Here is a 20,610-nt window from a genome sequence, read left to right as displayed (position 1 = left end):
CTTAAATTGAGGGTCATAAAGTCATCAATAAGTTCAGTAGCCTTAGTACAGTGCTCATTGTCCAGATGAAGATTCAGATCACCAATGACTGTAAAATTAGTAGTATTCATAATAAAAGGGCCTAAAAGCTCTGAAATGTTATTTAGCCAATTTGATGCAGCACCCGGTGGACGGTAAATAAGTGCACCGGAAAAGGTAAAATTGGGTGAGAGTATAATTTTGAAGGTGGCGCATTCACACCCTGGACATGGAAGGTTTATAAACTCACAGGTATAGATTTTTTTTTAAATAATTGCTATGCCTCCTCCGGTTTTGTTTATCCTGTCAAGGCGTATAATCGCATATGAGTCTGGGAGAGCCGTGGCCACATCCGGACCAGAGCTTGCATGAAGCCATGTTTCAGTAATGAACAATGCGTCAGGTGCTTCGTCCAGCAAGAAATTAAAAATTTCAGTTTTATGTCTGGGCAAAGAACGACAGTTCAAACTGAAAAAGGTGAATAATTTAGAGTTAGAATTAACACATGCAGCATTAGTTTGGGTCTCAAGCTGTTTAATGCTAACACCATTCGTTTCCAGTGAACAACCGTGACAGATGTTATGATTTCTGTTTAAGTCTAAAAGACAACAGCCTGGTTGTTTGAATGTTCTTAAAGCTAAAAGCTGGTCTGCACTATATTGTATATAAGGGGAAGCAGTAGTGTCGCAAGTTGTCTGGTTGCTGTCACATACCGGTGAATTTAGCTGGGGAGTAGGAGTCATGGCCACTGGGCGCGTCCTAGGCGCGGACGGGCGCAGACGGGCTGACTCAGGCGTGACTCTGGCGTGACTCTGGCGCTGATGTAGGTGCGTCCACAATTCGCGTCCGCTATCGCGGGGTAGCACTTATCTCATCACATGATCCCCTGTTCCACGCATTTCTGCTGAAAGGATTGGAGGATGTCATCCCAGTGTTGTGCAATTGGAAATTTCCTGAGGCCTGCTGTCTCTTCTCGCCGCAGGACAGTGCTCTCCGCTCGCACCCAGTTTACAAGCGACAGGCTCCAGTGTCGGATGTGGGTGGGGGGGGTGTCGGCTTTCCACCGCTTGGTAAGCAGTCTCTTGGCCGTGATCAGCCCGAGATCCCAGTACCGTGCCTGGACCTTATTCAGCCGTGTGCGTTTGAATAGGCCCAGTATGCAGGCCTCCCAAGTTCTCGGCACTTGTTCTTTAGTGCAATGTGTAAGCAGTGTAGTCACCTCGTCCCAGTAGTGTTGAAGGGCAGGACAGAGCCAGAGCATGTGGAGGAGGTCCGCTCCTATCAAGGAGCAGCGGCTGCAGGCAGTATCCGTGACTAAGAAATATCTGTTTATCTTGTCCAGGGTGAGGTATGCGCGGTGTAGTATGTAGAGCTGTATAATTTTGAAGCGAGGGTTACGTGGGATGTTAACTGGGCCTACCAGGACCATTGCCCACTCTTTACCTGTCCAATCCCTTCCCCTGTCCGTCGCCCATTTCTCTCTCAGTTGCACGGTAGCGGGATGAGTATGAAGAAGAAGAGCTTGTGCCAGCCAGTGAATTATGTGCGTGCCATTGCTCATGACATGAAGGTATTGCATAAACTGATGAATGGGCAATTCGTCAGAAATGTCACCCCAGGCGGCAGTCAGCGTGTGGGTGAGAGATGCGTGTAATAGGAACTGTCCAGCTGGAAGAGATGCGTCTTCCACGAGATCGGCGAAGGGGAGGAGGGCGCCATCAGAGTATAGATCCCCCAATGTTTCCACTCCCGCAGTAGTCCAGCTGTCAAGCTTTACAGCTGTTAGAGTCCCTGTCGCAGTCGGTGTGCCTAATCGAGGGAGTATCGGGGCATATGGTATCGTCGCCTGGGTTAGTCGCAGGCAGCGGAGGAAGCATCTGTGTGCTACCGCAAGATGCAGTTGTGATGGGCGGGGAGTTTGGGTCAGTGGATGAAATAGCACTTGGATCTGCAACTGGGACCAGACAGCGGTGTCCGTGGCTGTGTCTCCCAAGTTCTTACCACCTAGCCATCCTGACACCCACTGCATTTGCGCCGCCAGATAATATAACTCCAGATTGGGAACAGCTAGTCCACCCGCTTCAGTAGGCATATATAGTTTCGCCAGTGCAATGCACGGCCGGCCCTTGTTCCAGATCAGGTCACGCAGCAGGACTTCAAGGTCTCGAAACACCCGGGTGGGGACATAGGATGAAACATTAGCAAAGTAGTATAGTAGCCGTGGCAGGACTGCCATTTTCGCCAGGGCTACGCGGCTGGGAACGTTCAGTGGCAGTGTTTTCCAGAACCCAACCTGCGATCAGATGAATGCGATCGCCCGCATCAGGTTCCCCTCCAATATATCCGCAGGGTCACGGTAAATGTGGATCCCAAGATATCTGAATGTCGTGGAATACCACTGTAATCTCTCGCCCCTGATGCGTATCTCACTCTCGGGAGCATTCGGGTCAAAGGAGTAGGCCCCTGATTTGGCCCAATTCACCTTCAATCCCGACATTTCTGTAAAGGTGGAGAAAATGTCAGTCAGGGACGCCGGAACCTCACTTAGGTCTTTGACATATAGGAGGAGATCATCCGCGTACAATGACACCGCATGAAGGCCATCCGTCATCGGTATACCCCACTCCGCCCCTTGGGACCGTAGTGTCGCCGCCAGGGGTTCCACAGCTAAGGAGAACAGCAAGGGTGATAGGGGGCAGCCCTGTCTGGTGACCCTCTGCACACGTATAGGGTCAGAAAGTAGCCCACCAGTGCAGACGCGGACCGTGGGTCTGCGGTATAAGAGGCCAACCATAGTCTGATAGTCGTCCCCTAACTCAAATTTGCCCATGACTGCTCGTAGGTAAGGCCATTCCACCGAGTCAAACGCTTTCTCCAGGTCTAGTACCAGGCACCCGGCGCGTGGCCACCGTTGTGTGGCGTATTCTTGTATGCGGAATAGACGGCGGATGTTATGGGACGTGTGTCGCGTCGGTACAAACCCGTTTTGGTCGTGGTGCACCAGTGCGGGTACTATGGGGGCTAGTCTGCGGGCAAGTGTGGAGGCGAGGATTTTAAAGTCTGTATTGAGGAGGGCTAAGGGGCGGTAGGATCCCATCCGCTCGCTATCTCTGTCGGGCTTGAGTAGTGATATGACGGTAGCCTCATTGAGTGTCGGGGGTAGGGAGAAGTCGTCCGTGGCCGCAGTGTACATCTTCACCAGGTGAGGAATAAGGATGTCCGAGGCGGCCTTGTAGAATTCGGCTGGCAAGCCATCCGGTCCTGGAGACTTGCCATTTGAGAGATTAAAAATGGTGTCGCGGAGCTCCTCGGGGTCCAGCGGCGCTCCGAGGTCATCTTGCTGCTCAGCCGTTAGGGTGGGCAGTTGTATGGGCGAGAGATATTCGGTAATGTCAGCCAGTGGGACACGCAGCCGGGAGCGATACAATCCAGAGTAGTGTCCAGTGAATGCCTCGTGTATGTGGCGCTGGGTGTAGAGTAAACCCCCTCCTTCCGCCTGTATTGCTGAAATGGGGGGTCGAACGATCCTCCCGTGCAATCAGCCAGGTTAACAGCCTGCCAGGCCTATCACCCTGTCGGGTGGGTGCGGGCAGAGTGCGCCGCGAAGTTGATGTTACGTAAGCGTTCCAATAGGCGACCATGTTCCGCCTTGGCCTCCGTCAGTCGAGCGCCCGCATCCCCCTCCGCAGTGCGCTCAAGATCTAGTAGCTCAGTCTCCAGTCGCGTCAGACCGTTTTCAAGCTGTCGCCTCATGTGTCCCTGTGTTCCCAGGCAGAGTCCCCGGGTCACTACTTTAAATGCGTCCCATTCAGTTTGGGGAGAGGACGCCGTACCAGCGTTGAGTTCAAAGTATTGAGCCGCCTGTGTGAGTAGGGAGGCACGGAAGGTCGCGTCTAATAAGAGGTCTGGCTGGAGGCGCCAGGTGGGGACAGGCGGGTGTGGGTTTTCCCAAGCAATTACCAGTGTATGTGGATTATGATCCGAGTGTGTGCGGCCCATGTATTGCGTGTCCCTGACCAACGGGAGAAGATCGGTGGTGATCATGTATCCATCTAAGCGTACGTGCAGTGCATGCGCTCCTGACCAGTAGGAATATGTACGTGTTGTGGGGTTGCGTGCCCTCCATGCATCGTGGAGATCCCATTGCATGGCCCAATTGAGGAGGTTTTTCGTAGTGGTGTGTGTCTGGGCATTGGCCGGGGGTGCAGTAGATCTGTCTAGATTTACATCCAGGACGCAGTTGTAGTCGCCCCCAAGAATCCATGGGATTCCATGCCAGGACGCCAACGTCGTGGAGAGGCCATCAAAGAAGTTGCCTTGGGCGGTGTTTGGGGAGTATAGAGAGGCAAGTACCACAGGGCGCCCATCAAGTCTGCCTTGGGCTACCACATATCTACCCTCCGAGTCTATCTTTGTGTCTATGACCGCCAACGGGGTGCCCGGTCGGATCCACATGAGTGCCCCGCGAGCAAAGGAGGAATACTCCGTGGCGTAAAGCTGTCCGCGCCACCTGCGGCGCAGTGCGTGTACCTCTGCTCTATTTAAGTGCGTTTCCTGTAACAATGCTACGTGAAATTTGTGACGTTTCAAGTAAGAATAGATTTGGTAGCGTCTCGACGGTGTGTGCATGCCTCTTACATTCCATGTACATATCTTGATCTCAGCCATACTCATTATTGCGGCAAGAAATACCCGGGGGATCGTTGGTCCTTCCCTGGGCCATATGTCGTGTGCATCATATAGCCAAAGTCATTGTCCGTGAAGGCAGCCGCGCCTCCTGTCGTGGGGCCTCTTGTCCGGCTAATCTCGCAGAGGGGTGAAAAGCAGATCCCACTCCCCAAGTCTCTGGCATAGGAAAGTCTCTAGGTGCTAGGGGTAGCAGGTATGGAGGAGAGAGGGGGAAGAGGAGCAGCATGTTCCCACCACCGCCTTACCTTCTCAGTATCTGCATGGCTGGGGGGGGCGGGGGGGGGGGGGGGTACTCACTGCGTCGAGTTCACTCCATCCATCACCAGGGTGGCTGTAGACATCTCGGGCGGTCATAGTGTCTATCTGGTTCCCGGCGTCGCCCCGGCTGTCTCGGCAGGGTCTGTTGGGATTACTTGCTTGGCTTCAATGGAGCAGGTCAGCTGTCTGTGGTGTGATATCTGGCAGATCTACGGACAACTGGGAGTCTGGTATCCCGTAGATAGCGTCATCATCGCTTGGAACTATCCGTGGGCTGGCGTCCTGAATGACGTCCGATGTTGGTGAATTGCTCAACTGGGAGACCCTCCGGAGTGCATCTTGTTGTTCCTGGATCATGTGGTCCGCCGGTGGAGAGTGGCGCGTCGCTTCCTCTTGGCGGTGGGTCTGTTGGTCTCTGTTCCTGCGGCGACGTCGTGGCCCACGCGTTCGTGGTCTTGTCTCATAGTTTTGTGCCTGCCTAGGTGCCGTATCCGTACCACTGTCGAGCCAATCGCTGACCTCAGGAGTGCTGAAGAAGTAGGTCTTGTCCCGCGCCACCACTCTCAGCTTCGCAGGAAAGAGTAGGGAATATTTGAGGCCTGCAGTGCGGAGTCGCCGTTTTACTTCCAAGAAATGGTGTCTCTGGCGTTGTACCTGTATAGTGTAGTCTGGGAAGAACATCACGGTAGTATTGTCTATGCGAATTTCCCCGAGCCGTCTAGTTTCTCTCAGGATCGCGTCTCTGTCTCGATAGTTCAGTATCTTGAAGAGTAGCGGCCTCGGGTTGGAGCCCGTGGTGTGAGGCCTCGTGGGTACGCGATGTGCCCGTTCCACTACGAGATAGGGCGAAAGCGCGCCTTCGGGCAGTATGTCTCTCAGCCAGTCCTCTACACGTTGGGTAGGATGATTGCCCTCCCATTTTTCCGGGACCCCCACGAGTCTGATGCTGTTGCGTCTCGCCCTCCCTTCCGCGTCCTTAGCGCGGTCTTCTAGGAACTCCTACTCTGTTCAGTAGGTCCTGTACTTGTTTATCCGTTTGGGTGACTCTGGGTTCGAGTTCCGTCACAGTTCCTTCCAGCGTTTTGGTCCGATCAGCCAGCTTCCTGTGGTCGTCTCGCAGGTGGGTGAGGTCTATGGCGACGCTGTCTATTTTGGATTCCAAGGACGTTCTGGTCAATTGGAGCGACTGCTCCATGCGTTCCATGGCGGCCAGCACGCTGTCCAGTCTCGCGGTCACCTGATCGGTAGCCATCTTGTGTAGCGGTTTGTCAGTTTTTCATTTCGGCGGGGCACCTCCAGTCCCAGTGCGAGTCCTCACCCCTCCGGACATGTGCAAGGTGGCCTGGCCAGCAGTTCAGCCTGGTTAACAAGAGGTTGTGGCGCCTTCTGGTTTGCGATTCTGGCAATGTCCGAGATCTGCGGTATGTCGTCGCTTGCGTCGGGTCCCGCATGGCTGGCCAGCCGGCTCCCCACGTGCCGTCCGTGTCGGCCCGCAGAGCAGGCTGGTGCAGTAGGATGATGGAGCAGACGTCAGGTAACTGTCCTGAGTGGGCATGTACACACTGTAGGCAGCTGGTCGCGTGGTGGCAAAGTGTCCTACACCCGCGAGATCCACTGGGTCTCCGGGGCAGGTAGGGCAGGAGCACTTGACTGTAGCCTCGTTGCCCCTCCACGTGTTGTAGGGAAGCCAGGCCTCTTCGGCAGTGGATGTCCTCAGCGCAAGGTCACTCTGTTTGCGTGTGGCTCTTCTCTCCCCACTAGGCCCAGAGTCCTCGCCCAGTGCCACACGCGCTCCCAATGGCGTTGATCCTCCGGTAGAAGCGCAGCCAGATAGCCACCACCGGGGCCCCACAAGTCAGCCGGTTGTAAAGAGTCCAGGGAGAACCCGCAGTACTCTGAGCCATGCGACGACCTCACCAGTGGAGCTCGCGTTCCACAGTGGGCGTGAGGCCTCAGTGGGGTCCCGGCGCCGCCCTTGTGTGGGTCTCCGTGCCTATTGCAGGCCCCCAGCAGCATCCGCCGCCCACAGCAGCACCGCATACGTGCGAGGAGGGGGCCCCGCCGGGTGGGCACGGTCGTTCGGCAAGGATCGGAGAGGGGGGTTCGCCTACCGGCTCTCCACTCCACCGGTGCTCCGTTGGCAGCTCGTCGGGGGTCGCGTTGACTCCGTTCGCAGGAGCAGGCAGTCAAGCAGCTGTGCCCTCGACTCGGATCGTCGCCGGTGTGACGGTTGAATTCCGCCGGTTAGGCCCCTGCTCTTCTCCAGTCTGGGTCCTCTGCAGCTTCCCAGGAGCAGTGGGGAGCCAGAGACGGAGCGGTGAGAGGGCTCCCAGGACCTGATTCCAGTGGGCAGGGAGGCTGCGCAGGTTAGGCTGCGGACCGCATGGTGAGGCCCAGGCATCAGGCCTAAGCCGCGGTCTCTCGTAGGCTCCCACGCCGGCCGGGTAGTAGCGAGTCTCGCTTGAGGCCCGCAGGAAAGTCCAGTGCGGACAGGGTCGGGTCAAAAATCGGCTAGAATGCCGAGAATAGCTTTGTGTTGGTCCGCCTGCAATTTCATGCGACAGCGAGGAAATTTAGCGGAGAATCTGCCCAGGGAAGGGGTGCTTGGTTTGGAGCTCTACCCGATTGCGACCTCCGTCATTGCGTGCCTAGCCACGCCCCCCAGAAGTGCATCCCTGTTATTGCGTGCCCTTTTCATAGCTCTGCTTATGACTGGTGTTGGGTATTTACGGTTTTCCAGCTTTTTTTTTTTTGGGAGATCCACTGCTTGAATCTTGTAATTGCTCAAGTTGGAGCAGTTCCGTCTCAGGCGGAGGAACTGGCCGTAAGGGAGATTATCAGGTAGGTGACGTGGGTGGAAGGCGTCGTATTTTAGTAGGCAATTTTTTGATGTGGGCTTAAAGTGAGTGGTTGTCTTTAATAGCCCCTCTTCCGGGTAGATGCTAAGATCCAGGAATACCATCTTGTCACGTGATGCGGAGCTGGTGAATTTAAGAAAGGGAATCTGTGCGTTCAGCCATACCATGAATTGTTCAATGGATTGAAGATCCCCTTCCCAGATGACCAACACATAGTCTATGTGGCACCTCCAGGTTTTTATGTTCTGTCGGTAGGGGTTATTTTGGTGGAGGATTTTGTGATACTCCAGATGGTGCACATAAAGCCCGGCTAGACTAGGAGCAAAAGTGCTCCCCATGCTGGTCCCATGGCTCTGCAAGTACAGCAGTGTTTCGTACTGGAGGACAGGTTTAGTGCGTGCAAAAGTGATGCACTCCATCACGAGGTTCCTGGGGGTCTGGGATTCCCATGGTGTAGAGAAAAGGACCTCCTCTATGATGTTGAGTGTTTCGTCATGGAATAGGCTGGTGTAAACACTTTCTACATCCAAGCTCAGTTGTAGTTGATTTGAGGGGTTGAAAGGTAGATTCTGTAAAAGCTGGAGTATTGCTTTTGTGCCTTTCAGATAGGTATCTGTAGCCTGGACCAGAGGGCGTAGGAAAGCATCAGCAAATCTAGACAGAGGTTCCAAAATAGAACCAATGCCAGAGACTATTGGTCTCCCCGGCGGGTGTGCCAGGTCCTTGTGTATCTTGGGAATGGTGTAAAAGTACAGAGTCCTTGGTGATTTCTGGACTAGGAACTCGGCCTCCTTTTTGGACAGCCAGTCATGTGCCAGAGCTTCTTCCACCATTTCCATGATCCTGATAGGTAGTGGCTCTGTCGGGTCCTCGTGTAGGACTGTGTAGTTTTTTCGATCCGATAGGAGTCTACGACACTCTTGATCATATGTTGATGTTGTTTGAGCAACAATCGCACCCCCTTTGTCGGCGGGTTTGATAACAATTTCCTGGTTTCCAGATAATTGGCGAATAGCTTCCTGCTCCAACTTGCTGGTGTTATGCAACACATTGCTGTTGTCCATAGTTAGCTTGCCCCGATCGTCATTACTGCCTTCTTAAAAGCAAGTAGCTCCACAGGCAAAGTGGTATCTGGCGGTGTGAGCGTCGATTTTAGTCTCAGGCTTGGGTCGGTGGGTGTGGAGGAAACCTCTTCTTTATCCTTGAAGACGGCAGACTGACAGCCTCGTCAATGAAAAAAACACTCAGATTCCCCTGAATGTAGCTTACATCCACAATCACTCAAAAACCTTCTCCCTTTCACTTTGAACACCGCCATTTTTCCTGACGATACCCATTCTGTTTGCACGATTGCAAGTTTTTTACAGCATGCAACAAACTGGAATGGAAGAAGCTTGACTGCTTTCTTACTACCACTAGCAGGTACTTGTTACTGGTGGACCTTTTGAGGAACTTAACAGTGCTGAGGAAGACAGTTGTCCATTCTTGCAACTGAAATGTACCCAAAATAAAAGCATGTGAAATGAAAAAGACATGTATAGTGACCATGGAAATAGACTACAGCTGTCGTGAACAGCAATGCTTTTGTATGATTTATGTAATAGGTATGCCAAACAAAAAACCCTAAGTTGGCCGTTTTACTGCACCACTACTGGTTTAGAGAAAATAATCACATGATATTCAAAAGAAGGCGAATGCCCTGTCCATGGTTCCCAAGGGACTCAAGCTGGAGATTGACTGGATTATAAATTGTCTATATTAAAAAGAGTGAGATTTTTAGTCAGTTAAGAGCTTCAATGAAAAGTGAGACAAGAAACAGAGTAGGAATGCGCTTGAATTCTAGGCAAGGAGAAGTGTGGCTCACTGGTTAGAGGAGGCAGACCTGGAAGCAGAGGTCAGCCCGGGACCAGGGTTCAATTCCCGGCTGGGCGGGGTCTTGAGTCCTAAAATGTCCATGGACTCGACAATTCTCGCTCCGGTGCCTACTCGATTCACGAGTTCACACTCTGCGACTCTGGGCAATAGCTTGCTTAATCTCCACAACGGCCCCTCGCGGCGGGATGCCTGGCTTTCACCTTGTGGATACCCTGCCAGGGTTATCTCACAGGGGAATACCAGGACGGGTTCCCTAAGCAAGCGCTTAGAAACCGCTTGGTGATTTGCGCTATATAAATTCCTGTACATTTACATTTACATTTACATTTACATTTACATTTACATGCTTACCTAAGAGATCGTCCGTCACTTTTGCATCAGACTTCTCTAAAGACTCCAAAACCAGCATTGAGAGATCAGCAGCACTGTTTTGCTAAAAGAGAAACAAACAATGCTTAAAAACAGAACATGCAAAACAACTGTTAAATGTGGACCAAAATACCAACAGTACTTTTATTTAAAAATTATTGATGTGAGATAGAAGAGGTTAGCTTTTGGAAGTAAAGCCCGCCAAACAGTAATGCATCCGGGTAACTAGAGAAACGAGCAAACTTGAGGACATGAAACAATTGACAGTACCTGCCCCAACAGAAATATCTGTAATTTAGTTCCAAAATGAATACCAGTACTGCGTACCAAACTGAACCCGACCTATATTGCGGCCTCCATTCTAGAAAATACCAGATGAACTCATAGAAAAGCCTTTTTCACACTTTAGAGCATGCTCAAACTCAGTACAGTGATGCAATCCAACCACAGATGCCACTTTTGTAAGTTAATCCAATAGAACACCACAGCATTCATGTTATCAGTTTTTGGGATCTCATGGAATTTCTCTTGCCACAACGGCTGCATTTTTACTCCTCTGGCTGCATTATGAGCAAGTAAAGTATGCAGGACCACCTTTAGCCACCCTATTATGTTATCATGAAACTCGTGCTCCTTGGTTGGTTCTGAGGAAGCACATTCCCCAAAACATAAAACTAGAATAAAGAGCACCCCCCACCTGAATCATATTTGACACCGCTACAGTTCTTGCATGACCCTATCGTGATGTAAACTAATTTTGTACAGGGAATGAAGGCATTTCCTGTTACGAAGAGTCTGATATTTCTCATAATAGTTTGTGGAAAAATGTATTTTTGTGTTCAACAAGAAGGATCTGAACACATGAGTCTCTGGCTGACAGTCACAGTACCACTGAATAATCCTAGTACCTTGTAATAATTAGATCTAGATGGATCACAATTCTAGTCTTGTTTAGCACGTACAGCAAATATGACAGCAATGTAGAACTTCCCACTTGATAAGTGTGAAAGTAATACGTGCTCATTCGTGGATTACTCTACCACAAAGGGCACATTTTCAAGTGGTAAAGCTACTAGTCAAACATGCACCTGGCTGGCACACACCAAAAGATGAAGTGCAGAGTATGAAGCAAATGTACAAAGCAAAACTGAGAATACATGCAGCTACCGGACATGATTTTTAACATTATACAGAGATCAATATAACTAAGTAAATGTTGATCAAACAAAACAAAAGAAAGGATAAAGGCTCCGTCCGAATATTAAGATGCCATTGACTCACAGACACTGTGGTTAATCAAGTATTGTTTGAAATGTTTACAGGAATTAACACATTGTCCCATCCATCATGTGATCCTGCTGGTGTTAGCAAATTATCCCACATGAAGGTTCAACATCAACAGTAAACCTTTAGCCCCACTATAACTGCAGAGTGGGCTCTTTGCTGTGCTTCTGTAGGTGGTTAGATAAGCTTCTTGATTTTTTGGAAGGTACGTATATTCTTTCCTTGTGATCTCCCTTCTCAGCTATTTCAGAGCCATTTTCATCCCACCATGGGTGTCTTATTGACATCTAAAGAAATACAATATTTGTCCATATTGAACCCTGTGATGCTCTCAGATCACACCTAGGTGGGGAAACGTTTGGCCCTCTGAAGCACAGGCTATTACGGCTATAGGTGTGCACGGAACGACTTTAGACAACCACAGCACATATGTGGTTGAGAGGCGTGTGACAAGGGAAAACACTGGCCATGGTAAGGGAGTGCACATCACAGCTCAGGAAGCAAGTGAGGATGAAGCAGAGGGGAAAGAAAGTGGGAGGGGGAGCAGAGGGCAAAGAAGGGGCGGAAGCAAATGGCAAAGAAAGTGGGGGGAGGAAGGAGAGGACAAAGCATGGATCGTTATTTCTAAAAACAAGAGGTATATTAGTCTTCCCAGTTCATTACTCAAGTAGGCTAAGAGTTGCCTTGCATCTTGCATGGGGATTGAAACATTTCTGATAAAAGGACTTTAGGCACTCAGGTACAAGACCAGGGCAAACCTAAGGTGCTTAAACAGATGCAACTCCCTCATTGGTGCACACATGCTAGCTCTGCTGTACTAGTACCAACTGGCTGGATAAGCCTTTGATCAGCAGACAGGTTATTGCCTCCTCGTGTTCGGCTTCAATACTGGGTATAGGTAGCACAGGTACGGTGTCAAGCATCAAGTGAATGGAATGAGCATGTCAGTGGGATTGTGACTATGCTGCATCACAGCAAAGAGAGAGCCTGCAAACTGTATAGGGCCCAAGCTTTGTTCCTTCCAGCCATACTCCCATGCTGAACCAGCTCTCCTTACCAAGAACACGCTACACTCAAGTTTCAACTGTATGAATGAAACTTTTGGACTACATGTAGTAATGAGCTCATCAAGCCACTGACAGCCAAAATTGAAGAATGGAAGGAGAACGTCCATCTAAGCAATGGCGCCAAGATGAAAACCAAAGAGTGTTTGGTGACAAACCCCTCTGTATGGGAGGTTGCAACAAAGGAAAACTCTTCTCATCTAGAGGTCAGACTGAAGAGAGCCCCTTAGCCCACCTTCCTCTAGTTGACCAGATGGGGTGAAATAGAGGCGTGGGAATAGAAAATCCCTCTTGATTTAGGACGCGGGGTTTAGCTCCTCTGCAGAGCCAGATCAGTGATCAATGGTGGAAGGGGCAATGAGGTACCTAAACTGGCACAACAGGGCGGGAGTGTTTGGTGAAGATTGAGCTATGCAGCCTAGTTAACAAGCAATGGCATAGCCATTAGGTATCGCCTTTTGAACTTATAAGTGTTTATTTATTCAGCACAATATCCTTGGTGCAACAACATCAACTGTTGCATGGCTAAACACTTATAAGGTCCCAAAGGCGAGACCTATTGGCAATGCCAACGCTGGCTTTTCTTCGTTCTGGCCTTTAACTTTTTATGCATAGCTAGGGGAAATCAAAGGATGTGATCATTTATTTAAATGAATGGGACACAACTCTCTCTCTCTCGTTAATCAGGTTTTGTTATTGTGATAGGGTGCTTGAGATGTAGGAAGAAGTCAGTTAGATGTTCAGAGCAGTTCTCAGAGGCTGCCCTGACTGCACTGGTTTAAATTTTTGACTTTCCATACCAGATAGTTCTCTTTTTTTCTCTGTATCGTACCATATAGAGTTAGTGTGATGGTTAGTGTATAGGCCGAGCAATGGCACTGGCATTCAGTTGTGCTGGCAGAGGCAGTAAGCAGGCTTGACATGGTGGTCTCCTAATAAATACATTGGGACATGGTGCTTATAAATTATTGTTACAAGTTAGACACTACAAATCTAAACCAGGGCCCAGCGAGAGACCTTGGAGTTAGAGATTTTTAAAAATATTACAGAAGTCCCCTTAGGACACCTCTTGGTGGTCCCCTAAACTTGGCCCCCACCCCCACGGGCCATGCCAAGAACCTCAGGATCATCCTGGACACCAATCCTCTCCATAAGCAGACAGATCTACACTGTCTTCTCATCATGCGTCCACATCCTGCGAATGCTAGGCAAGAATTTCAAGTGGATCCCACTGAACACCACATGAATGGTCACCAAGGCTCATATCACAAGTAGACTTCCTAGTGGAAACACTTTCTATGTCAAAAATCCCAGCCCATGGGGGCGTGGCTTAGCAGGCAGAGATGGCGGTCGCAGCTAGCTAGAGCTCCCGCCGGCCCGACATTAATCCGGCAGATTATCCTGGCCCCCGAGCCCAGCCAACATACCACGTGTGGGGCAAAGGTTGCTGACGGCGTCGGGAGCCCTCCGGTGTACACAGCGGAGCTCCTAGGTGGTTCGGAGAGGCCAGGTCGCTGTGGGAGACGTGCGGCCTGGTGCGGAGTGGTGAGGCCGGGGCCTCGATTTTAGCGCCTCCCGGCTGGAGGGCCTGTGCGAGGTCGGCGGCCCCGCGGCTCGCTCCGAGCCCGGACTGCTCTGGAAGTGGAGAGGTGGCCGGTGTCCCCCGGTTGCCTTGCTGGAGGGTGCGGAGGTGCTCGAAGGCTCCCCTGAGGGGCACTGAGGCCTGTTGAATCCGGTGCAGCCGGGGCCTTGAGTTTCGCGGTCCCCGCCCATCGGGACCGACATCGGCTTCGGACCGGACTTGATGCACTGCGGGGCCCTGGGAGCGGAGACCCTAGGTGTGGGGACCCGCCTGGAAGACTGGGCGTCCACTGTTGAAATCTACGGCAGTGGACCGGTGCGTAGCTGACCAGGCCTGCGAAGGTCGGACTGATACAGACGTGGCCCAGAGGTGGACATTGAACCGTGAGTGACTCCCTGGGGGCCTTGACGTTGAACTTATGGGTGGCTGGCCCTGGGAGGCAAGTGGCCGCTGTGTATGAGATCCGCGACGCACGGTAATGTGGGACGGACTGGCCGGAAACGAGGGGGTCACGAGGCAGTGGACCATAGGGCCACCGACGCAGGGGGTGCATATATCTGAGCCTACTTTGGAAGTTGCAGACCCGTGGCCCGGCCGAGGAGCGCCACCGGTTCTGGTGGTGGGGCTCCTGTGCCCCGAAGTGGGGGAACCATCTGGGTTGGCCTCTCTTGGATAATACATTCAGAGTACAGAACCGACGTTGGTACAATTGTCCTTAGCATCTGGGGCTTTTAGTGGACAGCTGCCATGACCAGAGGAGGAGGTGGTCCCTCCAAACAGGGGACAATTGATAAATTCACAGGGCCGAGTGGGGGGCCCGCCCCTTCGGGAGGAGGACAAGGTGGGGGGCCGGATAATGCGGCACTCATGGCAGCGATCACCCAGTCCAGACACATGCTGGACGCCAAAATTGGTGCGGTGGGCGCAGATGTAACTCTGTTGCGCCAGGATCTACGGAATGCGGTGGCCAGGATCACGGAGGTGGAATCTAGAATCTCGGTGGTAGAAGACGACATCGGTTCTCTGAAGAAGAAAATGGCGGCGATGGAAAACGTTCAGAGGGGCCTGGCGCTTCGCGTGGAGGATGCCGAAGAGCGCGCACGCAGAAATAACCTCCGCTTTATTGGATTTCCCGAGCGATGCGAAAAGGGAAATATGGAACAGTTTCTCTCGCAGTGGCTGGAGAGCTGGCTGCCCGAGGGGATTCTCTCCAACTGTTTTGTCATCGAGCGTGCCCATCGAACGCTGACACAGAGGCCACCGGAGGGTGAGCGGCCAAGAGCAGTGATAGCTAGACTGCTGAATTATCATGATCGGGACGCTATTTTGAAGGAAGCGAGGACCAGAGACTCTATATTATTCGAGAATCAAAAGATCATGATATTTCCTGATTATACTAGGCTTGTGCAGCAACAGCGCCATTCCTTCATAGCTGCCAAGGCGAAGCTGCGAGGACTGAAACTCCAATATTCCCTGTTGTATCCTGCCCGTCTGAGGGTGATCTTCCAGTCGCGGACACTCTTCTTTGACACTCCGGAGGAGGTGTTTAAATGGACAGACGAAACGGTGAGGATCAGGCCGAATGCCCAGCCGGGACTGAACCCAGGCTCCTCGAGAGGTTCGTCACAGGAACGCGGAGACCAGACGGCCAAGAGCAGGAGGAACCGGAGGTCCAGGTCACGGAAGCGGTCTGCTTCTGTCACTGGGACGCAGGACAGTGGGACATTGGACTCAGATCAATCCGGGAAAGATCATTGAAGGCCGGGAGACTTCTCTGCTTCTCAGTTGAGGCTACAAGTTCCTGTATATGGGGGCGGTTTGGCCGGGTTCTAAGGTTTGATGCATAATCTTTGCCTATGTTGCTGGTACTGAAGGATTTACTGAACATGTGTGGTATTGTGGGGTGGGGTTCGGGTGGCTGTTTTTTAGGGGCTGCCAACCTCCTACTCTTGTGGGAGCTGACGAAAGGGGGGGGTGTTTTCACTGTTTTCGGGGGGGTTGGGATCCATTGGCGTGGTTGGTCATGGGGCCCCTGTTTTGGGCCCGTGGCTGCCCACGCCGCGACAGGTACTTCAGAGTTCTATGAGGTATAGGGGAGGGGGGATGGAGTTGGGGCTGGATGGGGGCGCAGTGGGTGGGGGGTTTGTTGTTGTTGGGGGGGGGACATGGGGTGCGTGGGGGGGACTGCACGTGAATTTTCCTGTAATTTTGATGTTGTTGCTAGGTGTGTGGGTGTGGCGCAGGAGGCCCGCGTGGGTGGTCCCACTTGACCATGGCTGATGCGTCCACAGAACTCCCTAGGGAGTTCATGAGTGTTGTAACCTGGAATGTCAGGGGGATGCTTGACAAGATCAAACGAGGGGCGATCTTGCGATGGGGGAAGAGGGAGGGGGCGGATGTTTTACTGCTACAGGAAACGCACATGATGGGAACGAAAGTGCTCAGTTTACAGAGGTTTGGCTACCAACAGGTCTATCATGCCGGTTTTTCTAGGGGGTCTAGGGGGGTTGCGATCTTGATACACCGCAGGTTGGCCTATGTCCATGAGAAACAGTGGGTTGACCCGCAGGGTCGTTACATATTTGTCAAAGGTATGGTGGGCGCTGAGCCGATGGTATTTGGCAGTGTTTATGCCCCACCCCCCATGCAGTGGTCCCTGTCTGAGCGGCTGTTTACGGTGTGGGAGGATATTCCAGAGTCCATGGCGGTAGTGGGTGGAGATTGGAATGAGGTTATGAACGCATGTATGGACCGTCAAAGGCTGCGGGAGACGTTAGTGGCAGCCCCCCCCTCCCGATTGACTGCGTTGGTGGATGGGATGGGCTGGACGGATGTGTGGCGCCATTTGCATCCTAAGGCACGAGAGTACACGTATGTTTCCACGGTGCATGGTTCCTTCTCGAGGTTGGATTATGTGTTTCTGCCCAGTGTATGCTTGAGCAGAGCGAGGGAGGCCGAGATTTTGCCGAGAGGGCTCTCTGACCACTCCCCAGTGAGGGTTCGGGTTGACCTGCTCAAAAAGCGACAGCCGTTCAGGTGGAGGATGTCCTCGTGGCACCTTCAACAGCAGGACTACGTCCAGCACATGCATGGTGCAATAGCCCACTACTGGGAAGAAAACCTGGTGGATGATGTGAACGCGGTGGTGGTTTGGGAGGCAATGAAGTCTACCTTGCGGGGTGTTGACATTGCGTGGTGTGCGGCAGCCCGCAGACGACGCCGTGAAACCATTGCAGAGGCGGCCTCGTTGGTGGAGTCTTTGGAACGGCGGTGCCGGGGAGAAAGAGATGAGATGGTAGTGAGATTACTTCTGCAGGCGCAACAGACTTATGCGTCGGTGCTACTTGATGAGGCTAGACAGGCGTGGCTGGCTACGCGGAGTAGAGTGTATCAATGGGGTGATAAGTCCTGTACGATGCTTCATAGGCTGTGTCAGCGTACCTTCCAGCCGCTTACACTACCGGGTCTCACTGCTGGGAATGGAGCGGTGATTACTGATCCGGGAGAGCTGGCAGCGAGTTTTGCCCAATACCTCGAGGTGCAATACTCTCCGCAGGATAGTTTGTCTGAAGACGAGGTCGCTAAATTCATCGACGATTTGCCGCCGAAGGCGATTTCGGACGAGACCAAGGTAGCGCTAGACCTTCCCCTTACGTCGGAGGAGCTGGGTGACGCTCTGGGTCAACTCAACACGGGGAAGGCACCCGGACCGAGCGGCTTCCCGAGTGAATTTTATAGGAAATTCCAGCTCCAGCTGGGATCCCACTATCGGAATGCATTGGAGGAGGCACGAGCGCGGGGTAGTCTGCCCCCTGACTGGCGACATGCTGAAGTGGTAGTTTTTCAGAAGCCGGGCAGACCTCCGGATCGCCATGATTCCTACCAACCGATCTCTCTGCTCAACATAGAGGCCAAAATACTAGCCAAGGCGTTGGCGAACCGTCTACTCCCACACATATCGGATCTGGTGCACCCAGACCAGGCCGGCTTCATGCCACACAAGGCGACGAGACATAACATCCGACGGGCGCAGGCAGCAGTGGATGCTATGGGCGCCACGGGTAAACAGGCGGCTCTACTGCTAGCAGATATTGACAAAGCTTTCGACTCGGTTAGTTGGAACTACCTGTTCGCGCTTTTACCCCGCCTTAATCTGGGCCCAGTGTTTATATCCTACGTCAAGCTGCTTTACACTGATATCACTGCTTCGGTGCGGGTCTCCGGGGCGGTTTCGAAGGCGTTTTCGATTGGTCGGGGGACCAGACAGGGGTGTCCACTCTCCCCATACCTTTTTGCGCTGGCTATGGAGCCTCTGGCCTCTTGGGTGCGCATTGATGCACAGATGCGAGGATTTGAGTGGGGTGGAAACCTCACAGACAGAATTGCGTTATACGCAGATGATGTCCTATTTTTCCTCACTGATTTGCATAGGTCGGGGCCCCGAGTATTGGACATTCTGCGTATATTTGGGGTGGTGTCGGGTCTCTGTTTGAACCCTCGCAAGTCTACCCTGTGGATGTTAGGTGGTGGGGCTGCAGCGGGTCCCTGGGCATCGGCCTTACAGGTGGCAGTCGGGGGTATGAAATACCTGGGGGTGTTCCTCACGGACTCTGTAGATATCGCCTGGAAACGGAATATAGAGCCAATATGGGAGAGAGTCCAGATGGACGTGACAACGTGGTCACGGATGCCCCTGACGATCTTTGGCAGATCCGCAATATTCAAAATGGTTGCGCTCCCGCGCCTCCTTTATCAGCTGCAAAGCTACCCTTATCCAATCAACCCCCGGTGGTTTCGACAAGTCAACTCCGTGCTAGGCCGCTTTCTGTGGGCCGGAGGGGCGGCCAGAGTAGCACTGCGAACGTGCTTCCTATCTACGTACTGCGGTGGTTTAGCCACATCGGACCTATTATCCTATTATCAGGCCTCCCAGCTGTTGGTGCTCAATGACTGGTGGTATGGAAACAGGGATGACCCGGCATATGCCCTGGAGCGTTTGCTGATGGGGAATAACACCCTCCACACGATTCTGTACTCGGCTAGACTACGGCGGGCGCTACCGAGTGCTACGAGAGTTGTCTTTGTGGTTTGGAGACAGGCACTGCGCCGCATGGGTTGGTGGGGTAGATTAACGGCGGAGACGCCGTTATGGCACAATGGACGACTACCCGAGCTCGCAGCATTGTCAGGGTTTGATGGTTGGGACGCAATTGGTATCTCGTCGTTGGGCCATGTCATGACCGGGGTTACCCTCAAATCGTTCCAAGAGCTCAGTACAGAGTTCCACATGCCCAAGACCCAATTCTTCCGATACCTCCAATTGCGCCATGCATTGACACCCAGTCTCATGAACTTGGAGTCACTTCCCGACTTTAGCCCCATAGAAGCGAAGGTCTTCATGGGAGACTTGGGAGATAAGAAAGTATCCCGCATATATCAGACACTGGTTACTCACTGCTCAACCACCCTACTCTCACTTAAGGAGGTCTGGGAGACCGATGTTGGTCCCCTAGATGAGGATGACTGGAGGGAGGCCCTGGAGTCCCCGCGAGGGGCCGCCATTGCCATACGGCTCAGGCTTATTCAGTTCAAGTACTTGCACAGGGCATACTATACCCATGAGAGGCTGTGGAAGGCGGGACTGATTGGATCTCCGGAATGTCTGCGCTGTGGGGCCGAGATGGGTACGCTGCTGCATACAGTGTGGTCGTGTACTAGATTGGTTAGATTTTGGAGAGGTGTTTGGAGCTGCTTGTCGGAGGTGTTGGGGTGGGATCTCCCTTGCACCCCTAGACTAGGGCTTCTCCATGTAATGGAGGGAGTCGGTGGAAATATATATAAACGTCATCTATTATTGTTAGGGCTTGTAGTTGCCAAAAGGGATCTAGCGCGAGCGTGGAAGGGAGAGCGCGCCCCCCCCCCCTGTGTGCGTGGAAGGCAGGTCTGGATTATTTCATGGGACTGGAACGCCCGGTGTTTGAGTCGAGAGGATGCCCCCAAAAGCACTTTAAGATCTGGAAGCGGTGGGCAGAATATAGGGGATTGACACTGGACCCCCCCAAGGGAACAAGAGGAAGATTTATCGATGGCAGAGGCTGTGCAGGCCTAGGCAGAGCGTCATGCCTACCATAACACGACCGACTACGGATTGTCTGGTATATTCACGTGTAGGGGTTAGGGAGGGATAAGGGGTGGGTAGTGTTGGGGTTGGGTGGTTAAGGTTGGCGGGTGGAGGAGGGGGAGGGAGGGTTTCATCGTTCTTCTTTTCTTGTATGGAAAATGCATTGAAAATGTGCCATGATATGTGGTGGTGATCTCCTGACTGTGGGGAGCCACGAATTTCTACTTTGCTTACCTGATCAATAAAAACTCCGTTGTGAAAAAAAAATCCCAGCCCATGTCTGATGCAGACTTCAAACCACCTAGAACGTTGCCGCCAGACTTATCCTGAACATCCCGCAAAATAATCACAACTCTCCACACCTCAACAATCTCCAGTGGCTCCCAGTCCAGGAAAGATGTAATTCAAGCTACTCACCCACGCCTACATGCTCTCTAAACATCGGTCCAAGCTTACCTAAACCTCCGCCTCAATTTTTACCAACCCACCAGA

At 52.3% G+C, this 20,610-nt stretch overlaps 1 protein-coding gene across 2 annotated transcripts in view; it reads right to left on the bottom strand.

The window, feature by feature from the left end:
* GET4 (guided entry of tail-anchored proteins factor 4) overlaps positions 1-20,610 on the bottom strand; it is a 161,269-nt gene that overhangs the window by 99,732 nt on the left and 40,927 nt on the right. For both annotated transcript variants that reach the window (XM_078664921.1, XM_078664922.1), the window contains exon 3: positions 10,050-10,131. In XM_078664921.1, coding sequence (XP_078521047.1) covers positions 10,050-10,131 — 82 coding nt within the window. The remainder of the gene's footprint in view (positions 1-10,049; positions 10,132-20,610) is intronic.

Source organism: Lissotriton helveticus, chromosome 10 (assembly GCF_964261635.1).
Source record: "Lissotriton helveticus chromosome 10, aLisHel1.1, whole genome shotgun sequence".
NCBI classification, from domain to species: domain Eukaryota; kingdom Metazoa; phylum Chordata; class Amphibia; order Caudata; family Salamandridae; genus Lissotriton; species Lissotriton helveticus.
Note: the sequence above shows the minus strand (reverse complement) of the source record. Positions and strands in the feature narration are given on the sequence as shown.